This window comes from Dermacentor andersoni, chromosome 9 (assembly GCF_023375885.2).
Source record: "Dermacentor andersoni chromosome 9, qqDerAnde1_hic_scaffold, whole genome shotgun sequence".
NCBI classification, from domain to species: domain Eukaryota; kingdom Metazoa; phylum Arthropoda; class Arachnida; order Ixodida; family Ixodidae; genus Dermacentor; species Dermacentor andersoni.
In genome coordinates, this window is record NC_092822.1 from 94,431,313 (window position 1) to 94,452,182 (window position 20,870).

The window sequence follows — 20,870 nt, forward strand, 5'->3', positions numbered from 1 at the left end:
TTCACTTGACAAACACGTTCACTTGACAAAAAAACAAAGGAAGAAATCCTAACTGGCTTATACACGATTCAAGAAAAATCTCTTTGCCTGTTTTCGGAAAGCAGGCAAAGAGGAACAGGTTTCCATGGTATCCATCAGATCAGGACAAAGGTTTAACAGATTAGGAATTTGCCAACATAATAGCTGTGTTCCGTAGTTTGTCCTACATTTAAACTTGGTGAAATTAGTTCTCCTAAATTTGTAATAAGGTTCATGTTTGGTATACCTCAAAAAGAAGAGTTGTGGATCAATATTGATATCTGTAAATGCAATCTCTGATAATTGCAGTTTATATAGTGATTCAATGTCCAAGGTTCAATTCTGCCTAAAATATACTGATGTTGGTTCACGTTGTGGTAGGTTTTCAATAAAGCACACACTTTTTTCCTATAATTGATGGAGGCTTTCCATGTTAGGGCTAGTAGTGGTGCCCCAGACAAGCAGGCAGTAGTGTAGTCGCAAGTGAACAGTATTAAAATACAGTTGACGTAAATAATGAGGCAACATTAAGCGAAACTTATTAAGCATACCAATACACTGTGCAATATTGCATTTAATATAGTGAACATGACAAGACCAATGAAGGTTTTCGTGAAACCGAACACCTAAAAATTTAATTTCTTTTACGTTTTCTAGCGGTCGCGACTAGAATGTCACACTATTATTATTCTAAACAGGTCTGTTAACAGGGGTAAGAACAATGTAAGTTGGCTTGTATTGTTGGCTAATCCTCCACTATGGGTATGTGCCATTGTTATACAAGAGGTATAGATTCCTTAAATGTATTTACGTGTGGTGTCATACTTCTTTGTGCCTACCACCACCATTCTTTTCTTGACAAGTATCATGCGTCACCTTCGTCCTCGTGCCATTGCTGTACCGTGGTGTCAAACTGTGCATCTGCCCGACTTAGTGTTGGCGTTTTGGCGCAGCGCTTTTGGTGCTTTGGTCTTGCTACGAAAGCGCAGCTCAGTGAAAAACAAAGAAAATCTATAATTGTTTTTCATTTTTTATTTAGAAAACACCTTACGGCCCTTGTCGGGCATTGAGTAAGGGGCATTCAGTTCTGAAGCTTATTCAAACATCTTTGCTATTGCAGGTGTTTCACGGTGATGACTTCGAGATGCACACCCTCCAGACCAATGCCTGCCCATTCTGCAGAACGAAACTCGAGGATGGCGGTGCCTAAAAAGTTTGAATAGGAGCACTGTTGCTACTGGGCTGGTCTAGTGGACCAGGACCAGTGGACCAGGACCAGTCAAGTTCATGTGGTGGCTCAGCGTTCATGGCATCTTGCTGCTGAGCCCAAGGTCATGGTTTCTATTCTCAGTCAGCGTGACCACATTGTGATGGTGGCAGGATCCAAAACTGCTTCTGCATATAGCTGTAGATGCACAATTGAAGAAGCCCGGCTCATGCAAATCAATCCGGAGCCTATGATGTCTATTGTAGTACCTGTCACCTTGGGGTGCTAAAACATGCAATCAGTTGCGTGCTCAGCCAATCGATCGATTTTATCAAATAATCTATTAACGGAAACTTTTGTTGCCTTCTTTGCTGCTGGCAACTGCAGGTCTTTTCACATTTGGATGCGATGACTGGTTGGCACCATGTTTGCTGCCAAACTGTCTAGCTATGCACCGGTAGAACCAAAGAGTCAAGGCGCAAGGCACTCCCACACCCGGGCACTATTTTAAACCGTTGCAGTTTAAAACTGGACTTGTGTACTCGATTTGCACAAAAATCTTGAGCCTTAAAGCAGCTGAAAATGTAGAATTTAACAGTGCAGTTCTTCTTGAGTGCAATAATTTTTGCATTTATCTCCTCCTACTAACAAAGTTAGTGATCTGCTAAATGTGTGTCCTAAGATGATATTTATCTATTTATTTATTTATTTATTTATTTATTTATTTATTTATTTATGGTAACTGCAACAGCAAAGATATCTTACTTATCTTTGTTAATAGTGTTAAACTACGTAACATTTTATTTCCGAGTGCCTGACATTTCTTTTATGATGGGGCAAATGCAAAATGTTCTGGTGAACTAACCTCCTAGGAGGAACGACGAAAATCACTTAAAAACATTCTCGCCTGCCTCGGCTTGATGACCCACAGTCTTGTGCATTCCACAGCTGTCACATTTGTACCCATGCTGTCAGAAATTGATGCTTGCACACTTGCACAGTAAACTTGACTGCTGTGTACTGTCCTGTATTGTCTCAACGGCTTTTGTTAAATATACAGTCGACGTTCCAGCAAGTGGCCTAAACCATTTTTATTCGTGTGATTGGCACATAGCTTGCAGGAGTCAGTACAAGGTCTGAGAAGAAAGAGAGAGACGGCCAAAATAGGCGCATGGCGTACACTACAGTTGACAACTATACGTGCAAAAATTGCACACAACTTTACTGGGTATTCACAGAGACCTCATAAATGCTTAGTCACTAACAGCTTCATAGCAAAATGCAGCATTAAGAAACAGTTGTTACCTATAACAGTGGTTACATAAACACTGCTGCATAGAAGTTAAAGTAAAATAGAACAGGGCACGGTGTTGCTTGTCAGTATAACAAATAGTGTTCTGTACAGCGGCGCACACACAAGTTGAACCTGTGTCCACCTTGCCGTGTCCCATGCTAACAGTGAACAACAGTCTGACACTACGAGTGGAACATCACACTATAAGGCTCTTGGGCAGTCAGAACTTCCATCCCTTTGAGGACTGATAGCGACAGCAAAGGTTTGCATTGAATCAACCTAGACAATTACATTACCCTTGTAGAAATATCACAAGATTTAAGAAACAAGTTAGTTGCTCAGAAAATTGCAGCTGAAGGGAACAATGAAGCAAGAGAAAGCGTGGGGTCTTTCATTATTAATTTTTTTTAAATTGTCAATCGTTAAATTGTTAAGACAATATGTACAGCGCTCTCGTTCTACTTGAGCAAGCCAGTTGGTGTGCTGTGTGCCCGAGTCTTTCATATTCACACAATTCTCTCTTTCTTTTTTTCTGATTTCAAGTATAATGAGTACTTTGCATGTCCCAGATAATGTGCATTATGGTTGTCACCAACGACACACCCTTTCAGTGCTACTGTGTGAAAATTTTGAATGTATTATATGTGAAGTTAATTAGAGCTCTAGTCTCTGTAAAACGGCACTGTAATAACCCTCATTCCTCCTCACATGTTGCCTTTTGGAATAAACGTGGCTTTTCCTGAAAAAGAAACTAACGTCATATGCATGTCATTTTGTCCTCGCATATCCTGACTGTAAAATGTGCGTGCGGAACCAAAAGCAAGTGCATGAAATTTGTTTGCAATACCACCAAGTATAGCAGCACATGCCCTTGCAGATACGTAAGGTCAGCTGCACATGGACACACTATGCATTCTTTAGTTTGCTACATTGCACATCAGTGATGCTAACCTTTTCCGTGCCGTCGTCGAGGAATTTCATTTCGTCTACTGAACACCATGACAAATGGCAGTAATTTTATCATTTTTATATAGCCTCACATAGACTGTGTGGCAATGCCTATCTGCAGCTCAAAAGCATGAAAAGCTGACAGCAGCAGATAACAGAAAATTAAAAATGAAGTGCCGATATTGCAATAAATGAACACTGTTCACAATGAACAAATGGAACATTTTCAGTAGTTTTCTAAAATTTAAAGAAAAATGGCATGAAAAGGCTTAAAGGGAAGCTCTGTCACTTGTAAGAAAACTCAATTTCTATAAAAATGCAGCAACAATTCTACACAGCAAAGAAGAAGTGGCATCAATATGGAAGATGAACCATGCAGCCCAGAAAGCTGCTTCTCATGACAGTGGTGATGACAGGCGCCAAGAACAAGAGTGTCAGTAACAATATCTTTGGACAAAGTGTTCAGATGTGACAAACCCTAAAAATTCATGTGTTGTAAAAGACTTCTCTGCAGATGCAATAGAACAGAAGGATTGCTTTGAATGCTTACAGTAATAGCTGTGTAAGTGTTACCTGATCTTTTCAACGGCAATAGGAGTTCTGACCACTTTGTTTAACGACATCTGCAAAATACATTGGCACTAATGCTGCTTTTCCTGTGCTGATGTGACAAACAGCAAGCATATCCCCACCATTTGAAATAATCTGTTTGACAAAATGTTTGTCAGAAGGGCAGACACCAGTTTTTGAAATTAAAGTGCTAAAAAGCTACATGACTGTCAGTCACGCTGTTTGATGCACGTTAGTATTAAACTGCCAAGGAGAACTTATGATACAGATTTTGTTGAGATCCTTAACCTCGAGAAAGTGTCGTAGTTTTACTTAAGAGGAAGCTTTAGCTCGGGTCGAATTCTCACCCCGCCTGTTCAGATGCATGTAAAATGCAGAAACACTTTTCTGAGGTAACCGCTCAGTCAATTTTAATAAAGCTTGTTGCATTTGTGAGAGAAAGTTGTACTGTTGAAACTGGAATTTTGATTCAATGCCTGAATTCTTATTACAAAAAAGTGCCACAAATAGGTAAGTGAAAAAAATAGATGCACAATGTTTACAAATCTGTAACTGTTCACCAAGAACAGATATTATGCTTCTGTAAACTGCATCTGCTAGAACACCCAAAGTGGACAAATTTGATATATTAGATTTATAGCTTACGTGAATTTGTTGCAATGTTTACAAGGGTTTTACACAAAGGCTACTCATGCGTTAGTGGTGTACTTAAGAGGCATGTATAATATATCAAACTTGTCCCCTTTATACATACTATTAGTTTCAATTTACAGAATTGTGATATGCTTCATTGGTGTGTTAGAGTTGTAAACTTAGTAGTTTTGTTTTCTGCTTCCAACAGTCGTTACATTTCAACTTATTCTTCTAAATGCAACAAACCTCATCAAATTTGGTGCACTGGCTGCCGAGAAAAGCAGTTTCTCCTTTCCCACGTATTTAGATAGGGGTGCTTGCGCCAAAGCTTCCAAGCTCACCTCCCCCCCCCTCCCGTCATACCTACTTAAACAAAAGACAATCTTCAACGCATCAGTGTGGTTATAGTGTTGCTACGTGTTCACATTCTTGCTAGTAGCTGTAGTGAGTATCCCATGTTGCAGGACTGCAATCTAGCATTAAGATAAAAGGCACAGCTAGCCACTGGAGCTGCCGTTTTTTTTTTCCTTCTTTCTCCTTATAAGTCCAACCCAGATATGACGATCACGGATATAACGAATTACCGTATAATGTGACTATGTTTATAACGAGTGTTTGATGTGACAAAGATATTCTTATGTCGAATTCAACTTCGTTATAATGAGGTACGAGTTATATGTCCAACACGTTAACAGCTTCACCTACTGACTAACATGGTCATCGTACACACATTGTGCCTACTGTTGTGGAAAATGAAGTGCAGTTGAGGGCATAAAATGCTGCTACGAGTGCCTAACCACGAGAATTATCACTTTTAACAGTTTAATTATGCAACTTGTTAGTGAACTCAAAGCACTACATGGCACTTGTAGGAATCAAATGCATCACCAAGTCATTGAAAGTAGACACTGTGTTTGCTCATTATATGCTGTCTACAATTTGACAGGGCAAGCATTCGTGGTAAAAAAAAAACATTCTTAAACAACAAGGTATTTTCCTAGATAAGTAGATGTCTTCACAACAGGGAATAATCTTCGATATCACTTGGCATGGGAGTACATTGCAAATGTTTATTGGACTTTGCCTATAATGACCGTGTGACTGTAGCCATAGCCTCCTGTATATATTTTAATGACTAGTTATAGTGATGCCACAACAAGCGGTCACATAGAGGGCGCCCACACTTTCAGAAGTTACATCTTACGAGGGCGCATTTAGAATCACATCGACTGTATTTAACGCATGCGATGCGGAAGCAGAGGAGTGGCGACAGTGCACAGCAAAAGTTGTCCATGCTCTAACAACAACAGGGTTCTATTTGTGTGGACGTGGGACCACCACAGCAGGCCGGGCCATCGGTGGGGTCCACAGAGTTTCGTACAAAAAGTTCGTATAAAACACAGGTCATTCCCATGCATTTTGAGGCGTCTGGGCAGGCATTGTAAAAACAACAGGAGGTTATGGTGTAGCTCAACACGCAATCTATGCATTCATGTTGAGCAAGGTGGTTGCGATGCCTCCACCCTGGCTCTGGCGGTGGTTCTGCAGCACTGCTTAATCAACATATGCAAGTGTCACCTACTGGTAGCCATAAGCACAAACTGCACATTTCCACCAGAAGATTTGTAGTAGTAATAGACAGCTTTAGATTAGGGACACGCAAGCGTTTGGGGCCCCCTAATCTAAAACTCTCTAATGACACTACAGACGTCGGCTTTCCTCGTGGCCACGGTAACGTTGGGAAAAAAAAGAAAGAAAGATATGGAAGCTGATTCAACCTCTTTCTGAAGTCCACGAAAGACATGTCTCCCTGGGTGAGTTGGGTGTGACAATGGGGTGTACGAACCGTATAATTCAGTCTACCTTGGTCAGCAATCCCTTCTGCATGGCAACGCGCGGGTCTTGTATATCATGCCGCTCCCCCCGATGCACTGAAATGTCCCCCCCACAAGCGCGACGTTGCGCTCCTCCACGTGCTGAAGGCGGAATCACTGTGCACGGCACTCTATCGCGTCACGTGAGGGGAAAGAACATCAGACTTCTGACTCCCTCTTCATTAGTAATGTGATCAAGCACATGCTAGCAGGTAGTGGAGTTGAGGGCAGGTGACCGTGGTGGTTATGTGATCCACGAAAGGAGCTACAGACTAAAAACACACTACATAGCCAATACGGAAAGAAACTTGGAGGACGCTTAAGCTTTGCCTTTAAAGGGACCCTGAACCACTTTTCATCGAAGTGGAGAAGGACATTTGAAGTGAAAATATGTTATTTCATAAATACTTTGTCGCAAAAAGTAGTTCAATGTGTTCAGCAGAAGCGGAATTCTTGGCAATTCTTGGTTCTTGGTTCTGAATTCTTGGTTCCTTCTTCAATGCCTTGCACTGCAAAGGCTACGGCGCAGTGGGGCGTACCCTTCTAAATGCCACCATGGGGCGCTGTTCATTTTGGATGTTAACGTAGACGCCACAACTCCAGCTTTGGTGCCTACGATGTGCTAAACCTAAGCCAAACACCGTTCTCCTCAATGAGCTGTAGTGTGCTTAGCCAGTGGATTCATGGCAGCACCTAGCGGAGGCTGCGGTATCTACACGACGTAGCAGATGGCAGCTACCAATAGCAGCCGCATATGGGAATCCGCTTTATCACGAAAAGCGTCCAGGAAAGAATGAGGAGCAGGCTTCTGGTGAAGAGAGAGCGTGTGAGAGAAAGATGACTTCGCACTCCGCTTGCATTTCCATGCACCGCGTACGACAGCAAAACTTGGCTGAGATGTTCACAGCAGCATATGCTACCCACGGAGTATGTTATTTCACCAAGCCTGAAGGGTGGTTCAGGGCCCCTTTAAGACTGGAATGCGATAGCATTCAAAGATCCTTGATGTCTTCTCATGCTTCCAGGCAACTGCAGCTTGTGTAATCGTAATGTTTACCGGGAAATGTTGGCAGCGAACGCTATGCACGAACGCAAACTTTCTGGTGGAAATTCGGCCTCTTGCATGGGCCGATCTCGGAGGTAGTGCACAGCTGCGCCAAGAAAAATTGCATCATTTTCAGGTTTCTGCTATTGTTTCGCACTTTTAACATTTAACTCTGAGAGAATTTAACATAGAAGGCATGCACTGTTGGTGTTTTGTTTCATGACATTTCTTTTTGGGCTGTCATTCTCAAAGTTCCGAGGAATAACTTTGTCAAGAATATAAGACAAAGTATGAGCAACATTACTGATAGAATGGTGTGGCAGCATAACCCCACCCCGCATATACCGCATGTCATATAGGAAGGTGTGGCACATAAATATACCTAAATATATACAGAAATTTTCGCTCACGGACAACTTCGCCGATGCCGACACCGGATTTTCTGCGACACGGGGCCCTTAACACTGTCGCGTTAAAAGAAGTGACAGCAACTCGACGAGAAATACATTGCCTTCAAAACTGCAGCGTTTAATCCACATTTACTAGAGGAAGAACTGGCGTTGTATTCATTCACCTATCACAGGAATGATGGGAGGTACGAATTTCAGATTGGCCTTCGTGAGCTAACATACTGCATACCTGCAAAACCTCTAGAAAGTCGTAAAAGTGAGCCCAAATTCGTTAACCTTACGGAAAGTTTGCGCTATGAAATGAGCACACAACCAAACTGAGCCGACACTTAATCACACTTGCCGTCATGCCCGCTCCAGTTGCGATGCATGGTTAAAAAGCACTCACAAATCACGTAGATTGTACGTGCCCATAATTTGGGAATGCAGACCGCTGGGTTTAGAAAAGAATATGAAAAGGCAGTGGTATAGTCATGGTGGCACCCCGGGCACGAGCCCCGACCCCCCACTTCCTGAGAGAGAGAGGGATATAAGGAAGGCAGGGATGTTAACCAGTCGTGAGTCCGGTTGGCTACCCTACTCAAAGGGGAAGGGAGGAGAGGAAGAGAGAGGGTATGCACAGACACTACTTGAGTCAAAGTCGCTCGTACAAACCAGACCTTCTTAGAAAGCACAAAAGTGCCTTCACTGCCTTCTGAGCCGGTGATTAATTTATGTATTATTATGGTGCCTGTCCAGCGCTTTCTCCCTCCCTCCCCTTTCTTGTTCCCGATAAAGTGGGTGCCCCCAGAAATAAATTTCTGGCTACACCACTGGCGAAAAGCATGCAAAAGAAAGAAACGGGTATACACGGTTTTGTACTGTGTAGAAAAGATGGCAAGCAGGGCATGGTGCTTCGGGAGCTGAAAGGTGCGTTTGCGTACCCAAAATTTTTTGGCTGCGGGAACTCAAACTTTCCACTAGCTCCACATGTCACCCAAGGTTCAGGCTTTAGGAACTTGCTCTAAATCGCTAATCGGCCATTCTCTCCCATATCGGGCCATTCTGCACAATGCTAGGTGAGACACAAGGTGGCACACAACAGATGTAAGACACGACGCGTCACCCGGAGCACAGCGCTGGCTACGCGGGAAGTGGTGCGCATCTCTCACTGAGTCCGCGGCCATCACGGGGGATACGTCAGCGGCACTTTGCTGGAAGAGGCCAGGGTGGCCAATAGGAAGAGGAGCAGCAGCGGCCCCGCGGAGGCATGGCCTCGCAGAGGGGGCGGGGCCGCATTGCAGCCGTCGTTGTTGCACGTCAAGATGCAACCGCGCAGGATGTCGTCCCCGTACCGGAAGACGCCGCAAGAATTGTCCATGGTCTCCAGGGAGCAGATCCTAATCACCATCTCGATGTTGGTGTCCACTGAGGCAGCGCCGAGGAAAGAGAAGACACAGCGGGCATTAGAACGGGCGCACACGTGGTACGGTCACGTGCAAGTTTGTGGGCCCGTGTTTGTCTGTGTTTCCTGAGGTACCATCTTCGTTCGCGCTTCAAACTTATTAGTTTGTGGCTCCCCAGCCATTCTGCTTCGCACAAAGTTTAATTGCTTCGGCGCGTGTGTGATTGACACAGGTGCTATTCTGGCATGGAGGAAGAAACATTTGGGAGAGGAAATCGCGCAACACGATTGACGCCATAACTTATGGGACCAATACGTGATCATCGCGTTAGAGCGCGCGGTAACTTTTTAGCGATCCCTTCAGGCTGAGCTACGGCAGCGCATCTTTGGTGGCTAGAAGCACAGCGCAGCCTAACAAGTGCGTATCGATTAAAAACTACCGGGGAACCTAACTTTAATACGCTTTGTCTCAGAGGTTACGTGTTGGGCTTATACTGCGAGGGAAAAAGCGAGGAGAATGACTTCGCGGAGAGTTCGCTTGCCAAGGCTGGCTGCGTGACATGATATGCTCTCTCCTAGTTTATTTAATTCATCCGTGTATTCTGTGCACTGTCGAGTTGCACCATGTTGGCGTTGTGAGCCAATCAGAGAGGGCATTGGTGGGGCTTTAGTGAACCAATCAGGAAAAAGACGAAGATGGCGGAACTTGGCGATGTCCTGAACGGTCCAGAATGGCATTTCAGTATAGATACTTGGGCTAGTTGGTTCGGCCTTAGTAATAGTAAATCAGTGCGAAAGACATGGAGGAAAGGACCTAAGTCAGACGTAAGCGCACCTGTGCGTGTCTGAAGTTTTCGTCTCATGTCTTTCGTGTTGCTTTACCATTCCTAATAGCGCGTATGATTCCTTTGCAAACCCGACTTCAGCCCACTTTGGCAGAGCAGCTGTGTCACCTTTAAAAGGCGGGCAGCGCACAGAACATAACATTATTACACAGAAAACAAATGGAAGTGTCAACCGGATGCCAAGTGGACACTCCACGGAGGGGCCCAGTGCAAGTGAATGTGACCTGGACTTTTCACTCGATCAGAAATTCTGAATGGTTGCACATCACAGAATCCTATAATCACGACCGCCGTGACCACGTGGGTACGTTGGTGCGTGGTAGCCACGTAATGCTGCCACAGCGGTATACATACTCGGTGTGCGTTACTAAACGGCTCGGACACCGCTCAGCATTTGCAGATGCGTAAGAATCGCGTGACAGATTTAAAGGGCCGTAAGTACTGTCGAGTCAGCGCCATGGCGGCACCGTTCAGTAATGACGCGTGATAAAATTAATATAGTACTTGTTTCAGGGTGTGGTACCCTCGTGCAGAAATAACGGACCCTCCGTTTCCGACATCATGCAGTTTTCATCAAGATGTCGTTTCTACTTGAGAATGTACTTCAGACGTCTGAATATGACCTAATTCGTAGCAACTGTTCCGTCAAGCGATGTCTCATCGTGGTTTGAAAGATGCTGGGAGGCTGATTGTACGATCCGTGGCAGAAGAATCCTTCAGCACTTGGCGTTCCCACCATGCCTCGCAGGTATACATATAGCCTATAGGGTGTCCCATCTAACTCAAAACTAAAGACACGATTGTAAGACCTACGGTGTTCACTTGACGGAACGCCGACGACCAAATACCGTACGCCTTATAATTGTATCTGTACCGTGTCTTCTTAGCATTTTTTTTTTTTTTTTTTTTTTGTCGTTGAACAGCTTAGCTAAAGTTAATGGGAAACCTGTAGGCCGAGCAAAGTACTGCTTTGATTCGGTGATTTGGGGCCCCCTAACACAAGGCTATCCCAATTTTTTCTTTTCCAATTCTGCAATCGGCTCTCGACGATTGGTCAAAAAGTTTGCGGGCCACACCCACTGTGCCTGTCTGTCACGCGGCGTCACGAGAAACGCGAAAACGCCCCATCTGATATTGCACACTGATTATGCATAATTAGATCGAAAGCAAGAAAAATAATTCGTCATTCGACGCCTTTTTCTCCATTAGCGAAAAAGGCGTCGTTTGACCTATTTCTATCGGTAAGACGTTTTCGGGCTGCGCCCACTTCGCCTGTCTGCCACGCGACGTCGCGAAACCTCCCGCGTCACAGTGACGTGTAAGCGTTAAAGACACATTAATATGCCGAACAAAACTGAACTTATTTTTCTGAATAGCCGGAGACTGCCCCGTTCCCAAAGGAATAGAGGACGGCTGCCCGCCAATCGCTCTGGCAGGCTACTCGGAGCTGCCAGGGAGTATGGATTTATTTCCGTAAAATAAAACAATTTGCGTGGCAGTATAACGTTATCGAGACCTCTCGGCGCTTATGCGCATCGCTCTTCCAACTATACTTTGCTCGTGAATCGTTTTAGTTACATTTTTAACCTTCGGTTGCACGCCGCCGTAATTTTCGACCAGCCACCGCAAGCTAAGTAAAGGGAAGCGGACCAACCGCAGACGCCGGCACCACCATCGTCATCCGCTTTTCTATTTTCACTGTGGAGCCTGGGCCCCATCGAAATTCTCCACTCGAGCGTACTCTTGTCATCCGAGCAGATTAAAAAAAAAAACCGCTCAATGTAGGCAATGCTATTCGCCTAGAAACAAAAAAAGTGACATTCTATATATTTGATAGGGCTTTTCAAGTAACGGTATAGGTCACCGCCGGATGCTTGCGTCGGTGGTTAGGTAAATTTGACGCCAGAATATTGGAATAGTTTTACTTTATAAGGCCCCTGTAGTGTGGCATTGCCGTAAAACGTCATATATACGCCGATTCTCGCCAGGTTTAAATCAATAGCTGCGCAGACTTGGAGCGCGAGGAGAGAGCAGTGGCTATCAAACCTTTCTTGGTGACGTTGAGGTCCCGCTTCCCGTTTTTCCGCTCGTCGCACAATACCGCCGACTCCACTGGTATACCGCTGCATGCAGGCGTCGTCGATTGATCACTACAGTTTCCCTTCGAGACGTCGACGCGCGTTTGGACTGTGCTGTTAAATTGCTTCGACGCGACCAGGTGATCGTTGCCTGTACTTTCTTTTTGTTGTTTAGTCGCTTGCTGTGAACGCTATAAAACCCTGTCGGATCGGGACATAAAGCTTTAATTTAAATTCAGCAGCCTCTTTGAAGCTTAGCTGACCTTTGTCCTACCTCCCGCGTCGCGATATTAAAGAAGCTTCGATACCAACTTGTCCAACAGTTCCTCTAATGTTCTTGTGGACGCTCGCTCGTCTACTACACATGGTAAAGCCGTCAGGTGGAATCGCCACAATAGGATACGGAAGGGCTGCGTCGTGCTAGTTGAGCACGAATTTTTTCTGCGAGATAGGCAGTCGACACTGCACGACCCTCGCTCCTGCCAATCCGGCAATGCGCGCATGTCCTCCTTCAACGGCCCTTCCCCTTGCTCGCTGGCGCCACCTACGTCGGCACCAGCGTCTGCGAGAACGGTTTTGGCACCCGCTCTAAGCATGTCCCTGTGTGCGTGCGTAGCTCGCTGAAAGTCGCGAAAGCCGGCTTCGCCACAACAGGAAGGTTAGTGGGGAAAAGCCCACTTCACTCACTCTGCAGGATAACCTGTATATAGGTGGTGAGGGCTCAGCACGCCTGAAACCTACAGCGTCACCGCTGCAGCGATTAGCAACATACCCATCACTGGATTCCCTCGATTCCGAGGCCGGCGCTCGACCAATCGCACCCTCTGGGCATTGGCTTAACCTCGATCTTGCTGGTCGTAACTTATAAGAAGGGTGAATGCCTCAACGTGCGTTATATATGATGCCGACGTCCCATGTGCCGAGCGCAAATCAGAGGAAGTGATAAGCATAGATAAGCATAGGTGCGATTATTGTAGCGGGAGATGAAGGAAAATGCACAGCAAGAGACGCGCACTTAGCGCGCTGTCGTCCCGTGCGCGTGTGTTTGCGAGATTCGAGCTGCGAACGCTCCCAAAAGTTGATGACTGCAGAGCCCTGTATAGTGTGACGCGTTGAATAAATTGGCAACGGTGATGGAGCGAGCACGCGTGAAGTTACGCACCTTTTTCGCCCGTAAAATTCCAATCTCCTCGTTCTAGTCGCATGTATTTCCACCATGCCCACTGTTTTCGCGCGCCTGCACCAAACCTACCGTGTGTCCCAGCTAATGTGAGCCAAACCGTTCAATGAAAAAAAAAATAATTGAAAAGCACGGCGCAAGATTCAATGATAAAACCTACGGTTTTCAGTGGTCAGTATTCTGGCAACATCAATTTCTTTTTTCGATTAACGAATAACTATTCGTCATTTTGGCCTCTAATCGATTAATAGCTTTCGATGCAGGGCTTTTCAACGGTTAATTGATTACACGACAATATTGCCGGGCACTTTCAGCAAGTTTGAAACACAGGTACCTGCTTTTGTAGGGCCCTATCTTAATATTTGAGAGGTGGAACGAAGATTGAAACGCAAGTGTGCAAACGTTTGACGAAGGATAATCTTTAACTTGTTAAACACTAAATATAGTTGGCACTAGTGACTTTGGAAAGATAATCAATATATGTTATAAAATCGAACTTAGTGCAGAATTAAATAAGATACAAACCTAATCTAACCTAATGACACTGGTGACACTGGTACAGTTAAACAAGAAATAACAAAAATGGCAAAAGTGAGAGATGAAGACATCGATGAAGATAATCGTCTTGCGGGATACATTTAATCGGTTAACCCTACACCGTAGGTCTTAAAGCCGTATCTTGCACCACGCTTTTACAGCGAAGCTGTTAAGGGCTACTTTCCCCACTATGTGTCCGCGCGTAGAAAAAAAAAAAAAAAAACTCGAAGACAGTACAATGCCGGGTCTACCCGCGACGGAGGTGACGCAGGGGTTAAGCACTCTCCATACGTGGGCCGATCCCGGAGATAGTGCAATGCCGGGTTGACTCGCGGCGGAGGTGCAGTTCGCCATTAAGCGGCCCACATACACAGCTTCGCTGGTCATCCTTCTTCACAGAGTGGAAAGGCAATGAGTCTTCTTTTTAATTTGTTTCGTTGAACATCTTGGCTGACGTTAGCTGGGGCACCATATATATACCGGGCACACAGTGGGGCCCACCGTGAGGAAAGGCTTATCAGCCAGACCTTTGCTCTCCTGGTAGACTGAATCTCGTATGCTGCGTAGCTTGCGTCATTTTTTGTGTAGATGAGCAGTTCCAGCGAGTAAACGGCATCACCTGCTACCTCTTCTTGGCGCAGAGCTGCTTGAAATAAACCGTACCAATGAAGCGAAGTCGCTTCACAGTACCTGTGAAACGCAGGCATGTGCTCTCCTAGAGTAACCGAATCGTTCCAGATTAAATGTGCTGCGTTTCGGCAGAACCCTGAAATGATCGTATGGAGGCACTTGACTCACGCCTTTAACCTTCCTTTACGAGAACAGCTGGCAAATCGAATAAAAAGAGGCACCCAGTTATCGAGTATAACTTAGCTTTCAGTTAGCTATAGCTTGCATTACTGTCAGCAACTTCTATCAGAGCACTTAATGAAGACAAATCTAATGCATTAGTTCGTCTGCTTTAGATTACTCTTAGGGCGTTAAGAGGAAGCTTTAGCTCGGGTGCTCCTATATAAATTTAAATACATGTAAAAGGAGAATTCGATTTTCTCGACAACCACTGCACCAAATTTGCAAGGTTTGTTGCATTTTAAAAGAAAAACTTACGATCTAGTGACTGCTGGTTTCGAATTTCTGATTTAGGTCGTAAACCTTTATTAAAAATTTGCAAAAATAAAAATGTTCAGAAAACGAAACTATCAAGTTTACAACTCTGTAACTCTTCAATGGAAAATGATATCACAATTATCTGAATTACATCTAACAATACATCTAAAGCGGACAAAATTGATATGTTACACATGAATCTAAAAAAAAAAATTTGTAATATGAAAATACAGCTTTTGCAGAACCCTTGTACACAAAGCAGCAATTTCACGTAAGATATAAACTTAGTAACTCAGGGGACCAACTGCAATGCATGCTCACTGATCTGGAGAGGCAGAGCAGAAGGGTGGGACTAAAAATGAATCTGCAGAAAACTAAAGTAATGTTTAACAGTCTCGGAAGGGAACAGCAGTTTACGATAGGTAGCGAGGCACTGGAAGTGGTAAGAGAATACATCTACTTAGGACAGTTAGTGACTGCTGATCCAGATCATGAGAGTGAAATAATCAGAAGAATAAGAATGGGCTGGGGTGCGTTTGGCAGGCATTCGCAGATCATGAACAGCAGGTTGCCATTATCCCTCAAGAGAAAAGTGTATAACAGCTGTGTCTTACCAGTACTCACGTACGGGGCAGAAACCTGGAGGCTTACGAAAAGGGTTCTACTTAAATTGAGGACGACGCAACGAGCTATGGAAAGAAGAATGATAGGTGTAACGTTAAGGGATAAGAAAAGAGCAGATTGGGTGAGGGAACAAACGCGCGTTAATGACATCTTAGTTGAAATCAAGAAAAAGAAATGGGCATGGGCAGGACATGTAATGAGGAGGGAAGATAACCGATGGTCATTAAGGGTTACGGACTGGATTCCGAGGGAAGGGAAGCGTAGCAGGGGGCGACAGAAAGTTAGGTGGGCAGATGAGATTAGGAAGTTTGGAGGGTCAACATGGCCACAATTAGTACATGACCGGGGTAGTTGGAGGAGTATGGGAGAGGCCTTTGCCCTGCAGTGGGCGTAATCAGGCTGATGATGATGATGATGATGATGATGATGATAAATTGACACATCGAATTTGTCCGCTTTCAATGATGTAATGGGTCCCGTTTACAAAACCGTGATAGGTTTTCTTGATGCAGTTATTAATTTGTAAACATTCTGCTTTATTTCTTTTTCTAACTTGAATTTCTGAGAACCTTTTTAACAAAATACAGGCCCTATATAGAAATTCCGCTTACAACAGTCATTAGAATTTAGGTTTCTGTTTGAAATGCAACAAATTTCATTAAGTTCGGTCCAGGGGTTATCTCAGAAAAACGCTTTCGCGTTTTACATCTATTTGAATAGGCCGCGTCGGAGTTGGGCCCGAGCTAAAGCTTCCTCTTAACAAAACTTTTCTTTTAATCAGGGCGAAGTTTTATAAGACGGCAGGCACTTGTAAAGAAAAAATAAAAACGTCGTGCAATCGAGAAGCGATCCCATGACTTCTGTATATGTCGCCCTCCCTGCTTCACTCGGCGGTGGTCCTTCCCCAAAGGAGAAAATGTTTTTCAGCTGCTCCGAACAGCGAAACTCTCTCATATATATATATATATATATATATATATATATATATATATATATATTGTCCACTCACTGGTTGTGCCGACCACCTTGACGCAGAAGTGGGCCGGGAATCGTCCCACGTGACCGTCCTTGGGCACGGTGCAGTCGATCACGTATCGCGCATGCGCCGGGTGGAACGGGTCGTGGCAGTTCGGGTTGGTGCCGTTCACGCTGCTGCACGTGTAGCAGTTGATGGCCGACGCTGCACGGGAGAAGAGGCGGCAAGGGATCAGCAGTGGTCGCCGACAGCGTTGCCAGAGATCATAGTCAAAACAGAAGCAGATTTCTGCTCGAAAGGGAAGCAGAGATAAGTAGATTAATTGTGCTAGCAAAATATGTATCTCTCTATTCTCTCCCCCCCCCCTCTTTATCTCTCCACATTTTTCCCTTTTTCTTTAAGCTGAATGAGCCTTTAATTCGGTTGCGCCTGCATTAGCATATAGCCCCCAATGGGCTCTCGGCAGTTTATTTTCTCTTAGGATTCAGGCGTCACTTTCAGCCTGACAAAGGTGTGGAGACGAGAACTTGAACACGGGGCCTTGACAGCAGGCGTTCTGTATACCTCTACTCTACGCCACCGCGTGCAGTGGTAACTGGAGTTTGCTGGGAGAGGCCTTCGCCCTGGCAGTCGATAAAAAAAATATAAAAAAGATAAGCCGATGATGAAAAGCAAGTAGACGAGCGTTTTCGCATTTCGCCTCCACTGCGGCAATGCGGCCGCCGCCGTACTGGAATCGAACCCGCTATCTCGTTCGTGTCCAGCAGCAGACGCTGGTTTTGTATAGCGAACACCCATCGGTTTCACCCGTTCAACCTGGCTGACCTACCCGACAGACGGCTGGCGCTATCGATATGCAAATGAACAGCCGCTCGTTCATCAAGGCGTATGCAGACTAACCCATATCTGGATCGAACATCTTCCGCCAACCCCTTTGGCTGCGCCGCCGGCCCGATCTCTCTGCCTTCCGTCCGCGCCATTAATCATCGCAGCGGGGCCGCGCGGCATGTGAAGCTGGGCGGAGGCGCCCGTGAGAGCAACAAAAAAAGCGGCGGAGAGAAAGCGGGCAAAGCGTACAAGCGCCGTCGTAATCGTTGCACGACGCGTGTATACTGGCTGCCACACCGCCGCTGGCCTGTTACAGTACAGCGGCGGTGTCACAATAGCGAGCGTTGTGATCTCACCCCCCCCCCCCCCCCTGCCCGTCTGTACAGCACTCGGTGCTGTGCGAAGGGGCGTGATTCGGTGCGGTCATTTGTGACGCGTCCTTGCAAGACTGGCTCCGGCTCTCGCCTGTCAGCCGCTCACTCTCCAAGGTGAATACGTGAGACAGGGTTGTGTCGGTGGTCGCATTTAGTAGAACAAAAGATTTGGAGGACGCTTGAGCTTCGCCTTTAATAAGAGTGGAACGCGATGACGTTCAAAGACCCTTACTGCTTCTCAAGCTTCCCGGCAACTGCAGCTTATGTAACGGTAACGTTTGCCGGGAAACGCTGGCTGCGAACGCTATGCACGAAGGCGAGCTTTGTAGTAGAAACGCGGCCTCTTGCGTGGGTCGATCTCCTGTCATTGTTTCGCACTTTCAATATTTCATTCTGAGAAGAGCTAGCATAAAGGACATGCGCTGTCGGTATTTTTTTCCCCGTTACATTTGTTTGTGGGCTGCCGTTCTCAAAATTCCGAGGAATAACTTCGTAAAGAATGAAAGACAAGACGTGAGCAATGTTGGTGGTAGAGAAATCGTTGGGTGTGCGTGGTTCGGAATTTGCTTCGATAGTCTTTTGCCTTTTGTAATTCGCCGGACGCAAGACGCCGGATTTCCTGCGACACGGGCTCTTAACCTACGGCATATCGGTGTATGCGCACGCGTTTCGTTTCGCTGGTCGCGTTGGAGGTGCCCAGACATAATTTCTCTTCGTACTGTAAACACCGAAAGACGTTCTTCCTAGTTTTCTTGATATATATATATATATATATATCATAAGAAGCCAACAAATAAAGAGACAGCAAGGACAACACAGATGAAATTGCTTGTACTTAATAATTTAATTATAGAAATGATAAATAAATGGAAATGAAAGTGGATACAAACCCACGTCATCGCATTACGCATACACCTTCATTTCCGTTTATTTATGATTTTTTTAAATTCAGTGAATAAGTACAAGCAATATCCCCTATGTTCTTGGTGTCTCGGTTTGTTGGCTTCTTATGATGAGATTAATAACAGTTGGGCCTCTCGGGTTTCTTTCTTCTCGTTCATATATATATATATATATATATATATATATATATATATATATATATATATATATATATATATATATATATATATATATATATATATATATATTGGTAGAGCATCGCACGCGAATGTTTTTTCATCCATTTTAATGTCCATTAACTTATCGTTTCATTAGTTCATTTATTAAGCACAAGTAATTTCCCCTATGTTGTCCTCGGTGTCAGTGTTTGTTGGCTTCCTATGATATGACTAATAAAAATCGGGCCCCTCGGTTAACCCCCTTTATTCTCGTTTATATATATATATATATATATATAGCTTACAATATAAATGACTAAACAGCTAATTTTGAACTTACTGCTGCGCAAAAGCCTAAATTAGAAAAAGAAAAAGAACTGATATTTGACCTTCATTTTCTCTTGTCAGAACAACCTTCTCATCGCAAAATTAAAGAAAACAGAGTTCCGAATGAGTACTTTATTGCATCAAAGTTATTGTTTCCCTTTAGTGCCTCTTTAAGGCGTGTATGAGCATAGCGGAGGCTACACATGCATACATAACGCTTATTTAGTGCCTACCAATAGGCAATACAAAGGGGGGGGGGGGGGGGGGGTGAGATGATAGCAAGAAAAAAAACTAAAGTCGAGACAAATACTCGGCGCGCACGCACAAACACGCATTGCGCATGCTCACAAAGACACGCGTCACGAGTTGCAGCGCTCGCGTCATTTAACGACAAACGGTATAAGCAGCGCAGCGAACGACCCACACGAGAAGGCAGAAAAAAAAAATAATAACACACTTCGTGCCGGTCGCTACGCGCAGAGGGCGGGAAACAATAATGGTGACGTGAAAGAGGCGGAGTTCGCGTTGACGCCGACCTCTGCGCTGAGGGGCCTCTATAAGGTATCAGCGAACTTCGTTCAATTATTCCGTGTTTATCGACCTCATACCGGGCACTGCCGTAACGACACAAGGGAGGCGATCGATCACAATTTGGTGATTCCCACAACGGACCCCGTTGTTTGCGAGCAAACGACGCGCCTCGGATCAACAACCCCCGCGGGTGCGTCACGGCGGTCATCTGTCGGCTGCCTCGCGACGAGCGTATTGTCGCAGTCTCTTTTTAATATTCTCCTTCTATTAAAGCGAATAGCTTTCTTTGGCTCTTTCGGCTATTTTGGCAGTTGGCCGATGGTTGGACTCGGCAAGGAAAACGTCGGTCGGTCGGTCGGTCGGTCGGTCGGTCGGTCGGTCGGTCGGTCGGTCGGTCGGTCGGTCGGTCGGTTCGTTGGTTGGCTGGTTGGTTGGACGTTGGTTCGACGAAAAAGAAATTGTTGGGTCAAATGGCACGGGTTCATGCGCACAGTAGCGCATACATGCACGTAGAAAAGGTGACTGTCTGTAAAGTTAGTTGAGGCAAAGGGAGCCACAGCCGCCCGGCGTGCTCACCGGGCCCGGCCGGGCTGGTCCCGGTAGTCCAAGCGGGACAGAAAAACTCGTCGTTGTGCGTTCGGGGGTGCGTGACGCGGTTTTTGAGTTTGTTAGCTTGGCACGCCCATGTGGCGTGGTATAAATTTGGCGTGGCCGGTGTGTTCTAGTCGGGACTGTTATATCTTAACACGAGTGGCATTCTTTGGGACCGTCCAGCTTGCGCTATATCTTTCCGTACATGCAAACTCTTTCGCATCAACTTGGGTAATACAACAATATAGCAGAATGGGTATGTCCCACTGTGACACAGGATTCCTAAATGTTGATTGATATATATATATATATATATATATATATATATATATATATATATCAAAACGTTTATTTAAAAGAAAGGAATGCAGAAAGCGAGTGGGTGGAGCCCCTAGTCCAGGGCCCCACTGGCTTGAGCGGTCCGCCGT

At 45.1% G+C, this 20,870-nt stretch overlaps 2 protein-coding genes across 3 annotated transcripts in view; one reads left to right on the forward strand and one right to left on the reverse strand.

Moving 5' to 3' along the window:
• The window catches only part of Oseg1 (intraflagellar transport protein Oseg1), an 86,340-nt gene extending 83,074 nt beyond the window's left edge, over window positions 1–3,266 (forward strand). The window contains exon 27 of the mRNA XM_050176276.3: window positions 1,139–3,266. Coding sequence (XP_050032233.2) covers window positions 1,139–1,228 — 90 coding nt within the window. The 3' untranslated portion in view covers window positions 1,229–3,266. The remainder of the gene's footprint in view (window positions 1–1,138) is intronic.
• LOC126528386 (UPAR/Ly6 domain-containing protein bou-like) overlaps window positions 2,298–20,870 on the reverse strand; it is a 31,867-nt gene continuing 13,294 nt past the window's right edge. Inside the window, exons 2-4 of one of the 2 annotated variants that reach the window (XR_011890048.1) lie at window positions 16,764–16,934; window positions 7,129–9,406; window positions 2,298–7,087 (exon numbers count right to left, since the gene is read on the reverse strand). Coding sequence is in view for 1 of the 2 variants with exons in the window: in XM_050176277.3 (XP_050032234.2) it covers window positions 9,165–9,406; window positions 16,764–16,934 (413 nt within the window). In the remaining variant the exon portion in view is untranslated. Of the gene's footprint in view, window positions 9,407–16,763; window positions 16,935–20,870 lie in introns of both variants that reach the window. The other variant, XM_050176277.3, reaches the window with a different exon arrangement.